The sequence below is a fragment of the Geotrypetes seraphini genome, chromosome 1 (assembly GCF_902459505.1).
Source record: "Geotrypetes seraphini chromosome 1, aGeoSer1.1, whole genome shotgun sequence".
NCBI classification, from domain to species: Eukaryota; Metazoa; Chordata; class Amphibia; order Gymnophiona; family Dermophiidae; genus Geotrypetes; species Geotrypetes seraphini.
The window spans coordinates 192781158-192794719 of NC_047084.1; the positions used below are offsets into that span (position 1 = coordinate 192781158).

The 13562-nt window shown below is 46.6% G+C and overlaps 1 protein-coding gene across 5 annotated transcripts in view; it reads left to right on the forward strand.

Moving 5' to 3' along the window:
* The window catches only part of TENM3 (teneurin transmembrane protein 3), a 2583516-nt gene that overhangs the window by 2554116 nt on the left and 15838 nt on the right, over window positions 1-13562 (forward strand). For all 5 annotated transcript variants that reach the window (XM_033942956.1, XM_033942961.1, XM_033942964.1 and 2 more), the window contains one exon: window positions 11351-12962. In XM_033942956.1, coding sequence (XP_033798847.1) covers window positions 11351-12962 — 1612 coding nt within the window. The remainder of the gene's footprint in view (window positions 1-11350; window positions 12963-13562) is intronic.

The following is a 13562-nucleotide window of genomic DNA, read 5'->3' on the forward strand; positions in this document are numbered from 1 at the left end:
GTGGCTTTTACAACTGTCCTATTAGCAGTGGCATAGCGAGAGTAAGAGGCGCCTGGGGCAGTGGCGCCCCTCCCCCTCACTCTTCTCTGCCTCCCCCAATCCCCATCCACTCTTTCCCCACCCCCTCCTGTCACGCATGCCCCTTACCTCCCCCCTCCCCTCATGCCTCTTTAACGTTCACTGCGTGAGCAGCAACCCCAACCTGCTGCTCATGTCAGCATTGGCTCTTCCTCTGATGTCACTTCCTAGGCAGGGGTCCAGGAAGTGACATCAGAAGAAGAGCCGATGCTGGCATGAGCAGCAGGTTGGGGTTGCTGCTTGTGCTGTGAATGTTAAAAAGGTATGGGGTAGAGAATGACACGGTGACAAAATTCATCACCGTTCCCGTCCCCGAAACCATCTTCATGTCATTCTTTAAGGAGAGAGGGAAGAATCAGAGTATAATTGGGCACAACCACTGATCCGCAAGCTTTGCTTTGAAGAATGCTGGTGTAGAAGAGCCGAGGTTGAAATAGACACTAGAAAATGACATGGGATTATTTCCCGCGGTTATCCGTGGGGACGGGAACGGTGATAAATTTTGTCACCGTGTCATTCTCTAGTATGGGGGAAGGAAAGCAGCGCACAGTAGTGGCATGGGACAGTGAAAGAGAGGGATGTGGAGAGGAGGTCAGGTGCTGGCACCCCCACCAAGGTTTTTTTTTAAAATAAAGACTTTGGCATCATTGTGTTTTTATTATAGAATAGCCTCGCAAAGTCTGCAAAGTTGTAGCTAACATGCACTCACATCCATTTACAACTGCTTGGAAGCAGGTTTAATGGTATACGGATGAAGTACATGTGGGTGCACATTTTATAAACCACTTGCGTACTTCGCAACTCCAAACATACTCTTTCCAAACTATAGCCCTGAACATGCCTACCCAAGGATTGTCACCATGAGTATTTCTGTGTTTGTAGTCATCAGGTACATGCGGAAAACCTTACAAAATTACCGCTGTGATATATAAAGCATTCAGTTCCAACAAGTCCTGCAAAGACATCAAATTCTCAGAACAATTACTGTTAGCAGACTAAAAATAGCTCTCCCTTATGGCTAAAAGGTCACCTGGTGTTCCATAATTGCCTTCACTTAAGTGCTATTTGCAGGCCAAAATTATACAATACTTGCACTTACGCATGAGACTGTTATATGTATAACTACTGGGTGCTAAGTAATATTATATAACTTTAGCATACACAAGTCTGAAACTGCTAATTAAAACGTCTTTTCCAGTTAAGCATCCAACCACATTAAGAAATTTAAGCAGGCAAACAATAATATACAAAGCCAAAGAAAATTCAGTGAAGAAAATGCAAAGGGCAGGCAAATCTGTGAGTCCCACATTTAAATATGTAACATAGAGAATAGTGTGAGTTATGTACTAAAATGCCACTTATAGGTGCACAGATATACACCTACTGTTGACATGGCACAAGTGGGCACACCTAAATGTTACCGTGTAAATGCCAACTTAAACTGGTAGGTAGCAATATTCAAAAGGGTTCCACTGGGCAAGAGGCTCCTGCCCTATTAAATTGTGCATAGCTGGCCATAACTGGATATTCAGCAGCACTTAACTGGATAGTGCCACTGAATATCCACATTGACTGCCAGAGCACTAGCTAAGTTAGGGCAGTCTGGGGGCAGTGGCGTAGTAAGGGGAAAGGGCGAACCGCCTGGGTGCTGTCTTGGTGGGGACACCAGCACCTCTTTGCCCCCCCCCCCAACGCCACACTGGGGCCCTCCCTCCCCACCCCAGGTACCTCTTTAAATCTTTGTCAGCGCAAACAACTTCTCTGACCTGCTACTCGCGCCAGCCTAGCTCCTCTCTGAAATCACTTCCTGGTCGTGGGGCCAGGAAATGACATCAGAGGGAAATCCAACGCTGGCATGAACAGCAGGCTGGAGAAGCTGCTTGCGCTGACAAAGATTTAAAGAGGTATGGGGGGAAGAGAGGACATGAGTTTGGTGTGTGGGGGGGTGGCGGAGAAGAGAGCATGGGGGACGCCACCGCCCTTCATTATGCCACTCTCTGGGAGCATGGTATGGGTGGAGCCAGCACCTAATGTTAGTCTGTCTTAACTGTATTCACCAAGCTAACTGTTCACCAGTCTGAATATTGGCCTTTAGCTGGTTAGCTTCCAGGTTGCTGCACTAACCCGAATATTCAATGCCAGAGACTGAAAAAGCCCCAGTACTGAATATCTGGGGTTAACTCAGCCTGCAGCTATGAGCAGCTTAAAAGCTCACAGTTTGTGTAATTTTAGCCTTATTAAGACAAGCTGTTTCTGGGCATTAGGAAAAGTATGCATACTTTCAATTGACATTTTACTCACAGAAAAGCGAGTGCAACTGATCGTATGTAATCTTTATCTGTGGCAAGTATCATAGAGAGAGTGCACATAAGAACATAAGAAATGCCTCTGCTGGGTCAGACCTGAGGTCCATCGCGCCCAGCAGTCCGCTCACGCGGCAGCCCAACAGGTCCAGGACCTGTGCAGTAAATTTCTATCTATACCCCTCTATCCCCTTTTCCAGCAGGAATTTGTCCAATCCTTTCTTAAACCCCAGTACCGTACTCTGCCCTATAACGTCCTCTGGAATTGCATTCCAGGTATCCACCACACGTTGTGTAAAGAAGAACTTCCTAGCATTTGTTCTGAATTTGTCCCCTTTCAACTTTTCCGAATGCCCTCTTGTTTTTTTATTTTCTGAAAGTTTGAAGAATCTGTCCCTCTCTGCTCTCTCTATGCCCCTCATGATCTTGTTAGTCTCTATCATATCCCCTCTTAATCTCCTCTTTTCCAGGGAGAAGTGTCCTAGTTTTTCCAATCTCTCAGCATATGAAAGGCTTTCCATCCCCTTAATCAGTCGTGTCGCTCTCCTCTGAACTCTCTCGAGTAACGCCATATCCTTCTTAAGGTACGGTGACCAATATTGGACGCAGTACTCAAGATGTGGACGCACCATTGCCCGATACAGCGGCAGGATAACTTCTTTCGTTCTGATTGTAATACCCTTCTTGATTATACCTAGCATTCTATTCGCTCTCTTAGCGGCAGCTGCGCACTGTGCCGTCGGCTTCATTGTCATGTCCACTATCACCCCCAAGTCCCTTTCTTGGGTACTCTCAGTCAATAACATCCCTCCCATCGTATAATTATACCTCGGGTTTTTGCTTCCCACATGCAATACTTTACACTTCTCAACATTGAATTTCATCTGCCATCTCTCTGCCCATTCCCCTAGTATGTCCAAGTCCCTTTGCAATTCTTCGCAGTCCTCCTTTGTCCGAGCTCCACTAAATAGTTTGGTGTCGTCCGCAAATTTTATTATCTCACACTTCGTCCCTGTTTCTAGATCATTTATGAATATGTTAAAAAGCAGCGGCCCGAGCACCGAGCCCTGCGGAACACCACTCGTGACCTTTCTCCAGTCTGAGTAGTGGCCCTTCACCCCTACCCTCTGTTTCCTACCTTCTAACCAGTTTCTGATCCATCTATGCACGTCTCCGTCCACCCCATGGTTCCTCAGTTTCTGGAGTAGACGTTCATGAGGCACCTTGTCAAAGGCTTTCTGGAAATCTAGGTATATGATGTCTATGGGGGTCTCCTCTGTCCATCTGTTTGTTAATTCCTTCGAAGAAGTGCAATAAGTTAGTCAGGCACGATCTCCCCCTGCAGAAGCCATGTTGGCTGGTTATCAGAAGTTTGTTTCTTTCAAAATGTTCATCAATGTTTTCTTTTATCAGTGCTTCCGCCATTTTCCCCGGAACGAGGTCAGACTCACCGGTCTGTAGTTTCCCGGGTCACCCCTTGATCCCTTTTTAAAGATGGGCGTAACGTTGGCTATCTTCCAATCCTCCGGAATCACACCTGTTTCAGAGATAGGTTGCAAATTTGCTGCAGTAGTTCCGCTATTTCTTCCTTTAGTTCCTTCAGAACCCTTGGATGGATTCCATCTGGACCCAGCGATTTGTCAGTTTTTAGTTTTTCTATCTGCCTGCGCACATCATCAAGGCTCACTTCCATGGTTGTTAACTTTTGTGCTTGATTTCCATTGAAGATTTGTTCAGGTTCCGGTATGTTGGTTGTGTCTTCGCTTGTAAATACAGACGAAAAGAACATGTTAAGTCTTTCTGCTACCTCTTTCTCTTCCTTCACCGCTCCCTTCCGGTCTCCGTCGTCCAGTGGTCCCACCTCCTCCCTAGCCGGCTGTTTCCCTTTAACATATCTAAAGAACGGCTTGAAATTTCGTGCTTCCCTGGCTAGCCTCTCTTCATACTCTTTTTTGGCTTTTCGAACCACACGGTGACATTCTTTTTGATACTTTCTGTGATCTTTCCAGTTTCCCTCAGATTTGTCCTTTTTCCATTTTCTGAATGAGTTTTTCTTATTGCCTATCGCTTCCTTCACTATTTTAGTTATCCACGCTGGGTCTTTTGTTTGACTGTTGTTGCACCCTTTTCTGAATCTGGGGATGTACAGATTTTGCGCCTCGCTCACCGTGTCCTTGAAAAAGGACCAGGCATGTTCTACTGTCTGCCATTTTTTTGGAGTGTTCCTAAGTTTCTTCTTTACCATTCCCCTCATTGCTTCGTAGTTGCCCTTCCTGAAGTTAAAGGTTGTTGCTATGGTTCTCTTTCCTTTCTGTATTCCTATTTCTACCTTGAGCTTGATCATATTATGATCACTGTTTCCCAACGGTCCCACTACTTCCACTTCCTTTGCAGGTCCTTTTAGCCCATTTAGGATTAGATCCAGAGTGGCATTTCCTCTCGTCGGTTCTCTAACAAGCTGCTCCATGAAGCAATCTTGTACAGCCTCCAGAAAGTCTGCCTCCCTAACGCAACTTGAGCTTCCAAGACTCCAGTCTATCCCAGGGTAGTTGAAGTCTCCCATAATAACTGTGTTACCGCTTTTGCATTCTTGCTTCATCTCGGCTTCCATTTCTTCATCGATTTCTCTGGTTTGTCCGGGTGGACGATAGTATAGACCTATCTTTATTTCAGGCCCTATTCTTCCTGGTATTTTAACCCATAGCGATTCTAGCTTGTTGGCCGTCTCTGCTGTGTCCAATCTTGTCGATTGTATGCTTTCTTTTATGTATAGTGCTATTCCACCGCCTTTCTGTTCCAATCTGTCTTGGCGATAGAGTTTATACCCCGGCAGTGCTGTATCCCATCTGCTTTCATCATTCCACCATGTTTCAGAGATTCCAATGATGTCTATGTTCTCTGCAATGGCCATGGCTTCTAATTCTCCCATTTTGTTTCTTAGGCTCCTTGCATTAGTATATATGCAATTTAGCTCCTGGAATTTTGTTGCCTTCATTTCCTTTCCCTGTGCTTCGGTCTTTAGATTCTTCTCTTTGGCTACGATCTTTCTAATCTCCTCTCCTTTGTTAGTCGACTCCTGTGATTTGTCCCTTGTTTCATCCCAGCCTTTTTTCTCCTTAGTATCTTCACGAGATACCTTTTTCCGAATCATCGACGCTTGGTCGACTGTCGGCTTTCCCCTTCTTCTTAGTTTAAAGCCTGTTCTATTCCTCTCTTGACGTTGTTTGCTAGAAGTCTAGTTCCCGCCGCGCTCAGGTGCAGTCCATCTCTCCTGTAGAGCTTGCTCTTGCCCCAGAACGTCGTCCAGTTCCTCACGAAGGGAACTGGCTTGGAGGTAGGCTTCAAAGGGTGGTGGTGAATGGCACCCCCTCCGAAATGACGGAGGTGATCAGTGGAGTGCCACAGGGCTCAGTCTTGGGCCCAATCCTATTCAACATCTTTATAAGGGACTTGGCAGAAGGGCTTCGAGGTAAAATAACATTATTCGCCGATGACGCCAAACTAAGTAATGTAGTGGGCAAATGCACAACAGACGAAGATTCAATGCCCGACAACATGATGCACGACCTACTCCTGCTGGAGCGCTGGTCTAGGACATGGCAACTCAACTTCAATGCCAAAAAATGCAAAATTATGCACCTGGGCAGCCAAAATCCATGCAAATCTTATACCCTTAATGGCGAGATCCTAGCAAAAACTGTAGCAGAACGAGACTTGGGGGTAATCATCAGTGAGGACATGAAGTCTGCCAATCAAGTGGAGCAGGCTTCATCCAAGGCAAGACAAATAATGGGTTGCATACGAAGGGGTTTCGTCAGCCGTAAGGAGGAAGTCATTATGCCATTGTATAGATCCATGGTGAGGCCCCACCTGGAATACTGTGTGCAATTTTGGAGGCCACATTATCGCAAGGATGTGCTGAGACTGGAGTCGGTGCAGAGAATGGCCACCCGGATGGTCTCGGGACTCAAGGATCTTCCATATGAAGAACGGCTTGACAAATTACAGCTATACTCGCTCGAGGAGCGCAGAGAGAGGGGAGACATGATCGAGACGTTCAAGTATCTTACGGGCCGCATCGAGGCGGAGGAAGATATCTTCTTTTTCAAGGGTCCCACGACAACAAGAGAGCATCCGTGGAAAATCAGGGGCGGGAAACTACGAGGTGACACCAGGAAATTATTTTTCACTGAAAGAGTGGTTGATCGCTGGAACAGTCTTCCACTACAGGTGATTGAGGCCAGCAGCGTGCCTAATTTTAAGGCCAAATGGGATAGACACGTGGGATCCATTCACAGAGAAAGGTAGGGGAGGGTCATTAGGGTGGGCAGACTAGATGGGCCGTGGCCCTTATCTGCCGTCTATTTCTATGTTTCTATGTTTCTATGTTTCTATGAAGTGGAATCCTTCTTCCTCACACCATCTCCTCATTCAAGCATTTATTGATTGCAGTTCCTCTTGCCTTTTCACATCTGCCCTCGGTACCGGTAGAATCTCTGAGAACGCTATCCTCTGGGACCTCATCTTCAGCTTCCTTCCCAGAATCTTGAACTGTTCTATCAGTGTGTTTCTTCTGTAGTTTCTCCTGCTGACATCATTCGTCCCGATGTGGATCATTACTGTGGTCTCTTCCGTCTCCGCTCCTTCCAGGATCTTTCCAATTTTGTCCACGATGTCCTTGGCTCTCGCTCCCGGGAGGCAGGTCACCAGTCGGTCCTCTCTCCCTCCTGCTATGTGGCTGTCCACATGCCTCAGGATCGAGTCCCCCACTAGGATCGCTGACTTTCCCTTCTTCAATGCTCGCTTCGGTCTCAGGTCGATGTCCTCGGTGTGCTTCTCTCTTTCTTCCTCTGGGCATCGACTGGCCAGTTTCTCGCCCTCCTGCGTTTTTCCTCTGGGGGTGTCTTCTGTTTCTTGCTCTCCCTTCGATGTTGGTGTAACTTCTTCTTTCATCTGAAGTTCGTTCTCTTCCACCCTCCTCTTGTATGCTTCCTCAATGTACTTCTCGAGTTCCCTGACTTCCTCCTCGATGTGCCTCTCACTCATGAAGTCCTCAGCTGTCCTGATTGGGTCCTCCGTGGTGTAAAGTCCTTCTAGCTCCTGTATCCTGTCCTCTAGTCGCTTGACTTCCTTCTTCAAGCTTTCCAGCTCCTGACACCGACCGCATACATACGACTGTCTCCCCGAGGGGAGGTAGTCATACATATGACAGTCGGTGCAGAACACTGGAAAGCTCATCTTCTGGTTTCCCTCTGCTTCCATAGTCGTTCCTACTTTAAGATAACACTTAAAGCTACGTGTTCCTTGTGTGCCTGCTTCCTTCTGCGCCTACTTCTTGTGTGTGCTGTCTTCGCTCTACCTTACTATACTTTGTTTGTGTGTTTGTTCCTTGTGAGCCTACTTCTTTCTGCACCTTCTTCTTGCCCTACTGCCTTCTACTTGTGTGTGCTGTGTTTGTTCTACCTTACCTTACTGTTGGTTGTGTGTTTTCGTTCCTTCTGCGCCTGCTCCTTCCGTACCCTTCAGTCCTTTCCTGGTGCTCCTGGGTGTAGTAACTTGGCCCTTCTTGAGGCCCTTCGCAAAGGCGCTCTCGCTAAGGCGAGCGCCTTTGCCGAGCGCCTTCGCCGGGCACCGAACGGCTGGGCGCCGTTGGCTCCTCCCCTTTAAGGGGGAGTCCGGCGCTGCCTGTGATGCGTGGGGGGGGCGGAGCGAACTCTCGCCGCTTCCCCGAGCCTGGTCTCCTCCTACCTACTGCCTGCTTGCTGTCTTCGGTGCTCGGCACCGACGCTGCCTGTCTCCTCAAAGAGCAGTGACTTCAGCTACCTGCTCCTCTTCTATCCTCTCTCTTTGGCACCGCGTGTGCCACGCTGGCTCCTCCCCTTTAAGGGGGAGTCCGGCGCTGCCTGTGATGCGTGGGGGGGGGGCGGAGCGAACTCTCGCCGCTTCCCCGAGCCTGGTCTCCTCCTAGCTACTGCCTGCTTGCTGTCTTCGGTGCTCGGCACCGACGCTGCCTATCTCCTCAAAGAGCAGTGACTTCAGCTACCTGCTCCTCTTCTATTCTCTCTCTTCGGCACCGCGTGTGCCGCGCTGGCTCCTCCCCTTTAAGGGGGAGTCTGGCGCTGCCTGTGACGCGTGGGGGGGGGGCGGAGCGAACTCTCGCCGCTTCCCCGAGCCTGGTCTCCTCCTAGCTACTGCCTGCTTGCTGTCTTCGATGCTCAGCACCGACGCTGCCTGTCTCCTCAAAGAGCAGTGACTTCAGCTACCTGCTCCTCTTCTCATCTTTTGTAATCTTTGAAATTAGCTAAAAAGTGTACACAGTCTTTTTCCCAGTGTGGTTAATTAAAACATTCCCCCCACAATAGTCCAGAAATATCTTGACATTGTGATTTGTCATATCATACTAGAAACCCATCTATAATTGCCATGATGTCCTAACTGGTAAAAAGGCAAATTTAACAAAAGCTGACTTTGAGCCTTTTTGTGATGATGATTCGTGAAAAATTCAAGTGTGACAACTGAGTAATCAGCATAGAGCTACATTTTAAGCAAAATCATAAATATAGATATAAATATTGATATGCATATATAAATTAATATGATAATGCCTTCAGATACATATTTTAAGAGAATATCCATTTACTAGGGGCTCCTTTTACGACGGTGCGCTAGTGGTCTGCAGGTTTTAGCACACGCACCTGATTAGCACACGCTATAGCGTGCACTAGCTGAAAAACTACCGCCTGCTCAAGAGGAGGCAGTAGCGGGTAGCGTGCACTGCATTAGAACGTGCTATTCCGCACGTTAAGGCCCTAATGTGACTTCGTAAAAGGAGCCCCAGGTGTTACTGATATACTGCTTCTAAAATCAATCACTTCAGTCAAACTTCACTGCTAATCTACTTGGCTCTAAGAGGCTGTGGCTCACTGGTTGGGCTGTTGCTTCTGCACCCAGAGGTTGTGAGATCAAATCCCGGTGCTGTTCCTTGTGACCCTCGGCAAGTCACTCAGTCTTACAGGGCCCACCGCTTTGAATGTCAGCTTTGAGATGCCAAAGCAACAAAAAGGCAGTATACAAGTCCCCCTTTCGTCACCATTCAAATAGCAGCACTAAACCATCAATAAATGCACAGATTTTACTGCCTGATTATTAAAATGGCTCACCGTGGTCTTTTCTGTGCTTTCTAGCAGCCTCCGATTCTACTATGCAAATATAGTACAACGATGACATTAATATTATAATGACCGGGCAATTCTCAGAAAGGAACCATCCCTCAGTTTACGAGGAAGCAGGGCCGATATTTACCGGCAGGATCTGTTGTAGCCTTACTTTCCTGTCAGTGCCTGAGAGCTGATCGGCTCAGGTGCTGATAGGAAAATAAAGGAACTCAGACCTGCCACCAGCCCCAATTCCTCACAAAAGTAGCCCAAAATAAAACCTGATGGTCTAATGCCCCCCTACCAATGCCACTCCCGCCGATGTCTCCCCACCCCATGCAGATGATTGGCAGGAGGGATGCCTACTCCCTCCTGCTGCAGGCTTTTTTTTTTTTTAGTGGGCGCAGCTGCACCTATAAAAAAAATCCCCCCCCCCCCCACTGACAGCCCTCCTCCATATAAGCCTGGTGGTCTAGTGGGCCGCCCCCCCTCCCCCCCCCGAACTCTCCCATCAGCAGCAAGCTTCCCCCTTAACAACCCCCACCACACAAGCCTGGTGATTAAGTGGGCTGTCCCCCCTCCGATTCCCCCCCAACCCTCCCTCGTACCTATTTTAGAAGACTGGAAGGAGGATTCTCACTCCCACCGGCAGACCTGTCCTTTCAAAATGGTGGACCTTGTCCTTCTCAGTGCATCCTGGGATGCACCGGGGAGGGTTCTAAGGCCTTGATTGGCCCAGGCACCTAAGGTCCCTCCTATGGGAGGGACCTTAGGTGCCTGGACCAATCGGGGCCTTAGGCCCCTCCCTGGTGCCTCCCAGGATACATGGGAAGGAGAAAGCCTGCTATATTGAAGAGGTGAGCCTGCTGGCAGGAAGGAGTGAGCATTCCTCCTGACAGTCTTCTAAAAAAGGTACAAGGGTGGGTTGGAGGGGAAATGGTCCACTACACCACCAGGCTTATATGGTGGGGGTGTAAGCTTACTACCAGTGGGGGGATGGCACACTAGACCACCAGACGTGTGATGGGGTGCTTTTGGGTGAGGGAAGCTTACTGTTGGGGGGGGACATTTTTTTTTATAGGCACAACTCTTGTGTGTGTGCTGTGCACACACAACACCTGTGCCCATTTGAAAAAATAAAATAAAACCAACCCCTGCTCTCCCTGCTTACCAGTTCAGGCAGGGAGAGCAGGAGCTACTCTTTTTTTTTTTTGTGACAGGCAGGAGGAGGAGCTGTGCTAGCGATTTTTCTTCTGAGCACAGCTCCTCCTCCGCCCATACCAGTGATTTTCTGCACATATAGCATGCTTATAATTTTCATGCTATTGTGCTGAGAGTCACCAGTAAAACAAAAATTGCTCCCACCACTGTATTTTTTTACCATGGTGTCGGAGCTCAGAGAATATTGCCCTGAGTCTTTAACAAGAAAAGAACATAATCTTAAAGAAGCAGCAGATTGTGTGGGTAATATTTTAAAGGTGTATGTATTTGTTTGAGAATTTGTGCACTATCGGCAGTAGCTCGGGGTGCATATTTTATAAAGAAACATAGGTGCCTGTTTGACTTTTATAAAACAAGTTATTTTTCTTGTAGGCTCCCCCTCTTCCCCACAAGTCTGCAGCTGCTAATTACTAAGCCTTGTGCAATTAAGCATCCAAGCACATTAAGAAATTAAGCAGGCAAACACTAATGTACAAAGCCAAGGAAATTTCAGTTAAGAAAATGTTCTCAAGTGGCTTATCTAAATTTTGTTTTCATAAAACACATCTTAAGCTTTGTTCAGACACATAACAGCATATTCTTTTTCTCTTACAGACGATGGTCTTGCTGCTTCACAGCCAGCGGCAGTACATTTTTGAGTATGATATGCTGGATCGACTTTCTGCCATTACTATGCCCAGTGTTGCTCGTCACACTATGCAAACCATTCGCTCTATTGGGTATTATCGGAACATATACAATCCGCCTGAAAGCAATGCTTCTGTTATCATAGACTACAATGAAGAAGGACAACTTTTGCAAACTGCCTTCTTGGGAACAGGTCGAAGGGTCTTGTTTAAGTACAGAAGGCAAACAAAACTCTCAGAAATACTGTATGATAGCACAAGAGTTAGTTTTACTTATGATGAGACAGCAGGGGTCCTGAAAACAGTGAACCTCCAAAGCGATGGCTTTATCTGCACCATTAGATACAGACAAATTGGTCCACTGATTGACAGGCAGATTTTCCGCTTCAATGAAGATGGGATGGTAAATGCCAGATTTGACTACAGTTATGATAATAGCTTCAGAGTCACTAGCATGCAAGGCGTTATTAATGAAACCCCCCTGCCAATTGAGCTCTACCAGTTTGATGATATTTCTGGAAAGGTAGATCAGTTTGGAAAATTTGGAGTTATATATTATGATATTAACCAGATAATTTCTACAGCTGCAATGACATACACAAAGCACTTTGATGCCCATGGCCGCATAAAGGAAATTCAATACGAAATTCTGAGGTCACTAATGTACTGGATTACAATACAGTATGATAACATGGGTCGAGTAACCAAACGAGAGATTAAGATTGGACCATTTGCCAACACCACAAAATATGCATATGAATATGATGTGGATGGACAGCTCCAGACTGTGTATCTCAATGAAAAAATTATGTGGCGGTACAATTATGACTTGAATGGCAATCTTCATTTACTCAATCCAAGCAACAGTGCTCGCTTGACTCCCCTTCGCTATGATTTGAGGGACAGGATCACTAGACTGGGTGATGTACAGTATCGATTAGATGAAGATGGTTTCCTTCGTCAGCGAGGCACTGAGATCTATGAATACAGCTCAAAGGGCCTTCTAACTAGAGTTTATAGTAAAGGTAGTGGATGGACAGTGGTATATCGTTATGATGGGCTTGGCCGACGGGTATCCAGCAAAACCAGCCTTGGCAAGCATCTTCAGTTTTTTTATGCAGACCTTAATTATCCCACTAGGATAACACATGTGTATAACCATTCCAGTTCTGAAATTACCTGCCTTTATTATGACCTTCAAGGACACCTGTTCGCTATGGAGATCAGCAATGGAGAGGAGTTTTACATCGCTTCAGACAATGCTGGAACTCCTCTGGCTGTGTTCAGTAGTAATGGCCTCATGCTTAAACAAATTCAGTACACTGCTTATGGTGAGATTTATTTTGACTCAAATCCTGACTTTCAGTTGGTGATAGGATTTCATGGAGGGCTCTATGACCCATTAACCAAACTCATCCACTTTGGAGAAAAAGATTATGATATCCTGGCAGGACGATGGACAACACCTGATATTGAAATATGGAAAAAGATTGGAAAGGACCCAGCTCCTTTTAATTTATATATGTTTAGAAACAACAATCCTGCTAGCAAAATACATGATGTGAAGGACTACATTACAGGTAAATATGTATCGCACTGTAGATCTTTTCTGTCTGCTACCCATTTCGAGATGTAGCCCTGTTAAACAATATTCAGTGCTACCTACATCATTTTTTAGTAAGGAGGCATAAACATAAGATCTTTTATTAAGTAGCATGCAGCCCAGACACATTTCCCATTGACCCTGTTGAGCACCAAAATTTGGTCCACTTAGGTTTTCCCATTGTTGTCTTGCATTTAATAAAAGGCTGGACAAACAAATTTATGGATGATACTTTTCTATTAGACTAGTTGAGTACACTTGTGACTAAATTTTGAGAGCTGTGCTCCTTTCATTAGGTTAATGAAGAAACAGCTAGTTTAGTATAGTACTGAGTGAGTTCAATAATATTCAGCAGGAGATAACCTGGTAAAAGAGGCGGTGATGCGTCAAAACCGCGTGAGACAATCGCGCACAGACAAAGCCAGGCTGACAATCGCGTGCAGGACATCAGTGTACCAGATTTAAACTCAATTTGAAAGCGTTCTGAGGGTGATCCGAGGGTATGTGTGGGGGGAACCCCCCCAATTAACTAAGTAGTGTTGGTGCTGCCGTTGGGGGAGGTGGGGGGATTCAAGAC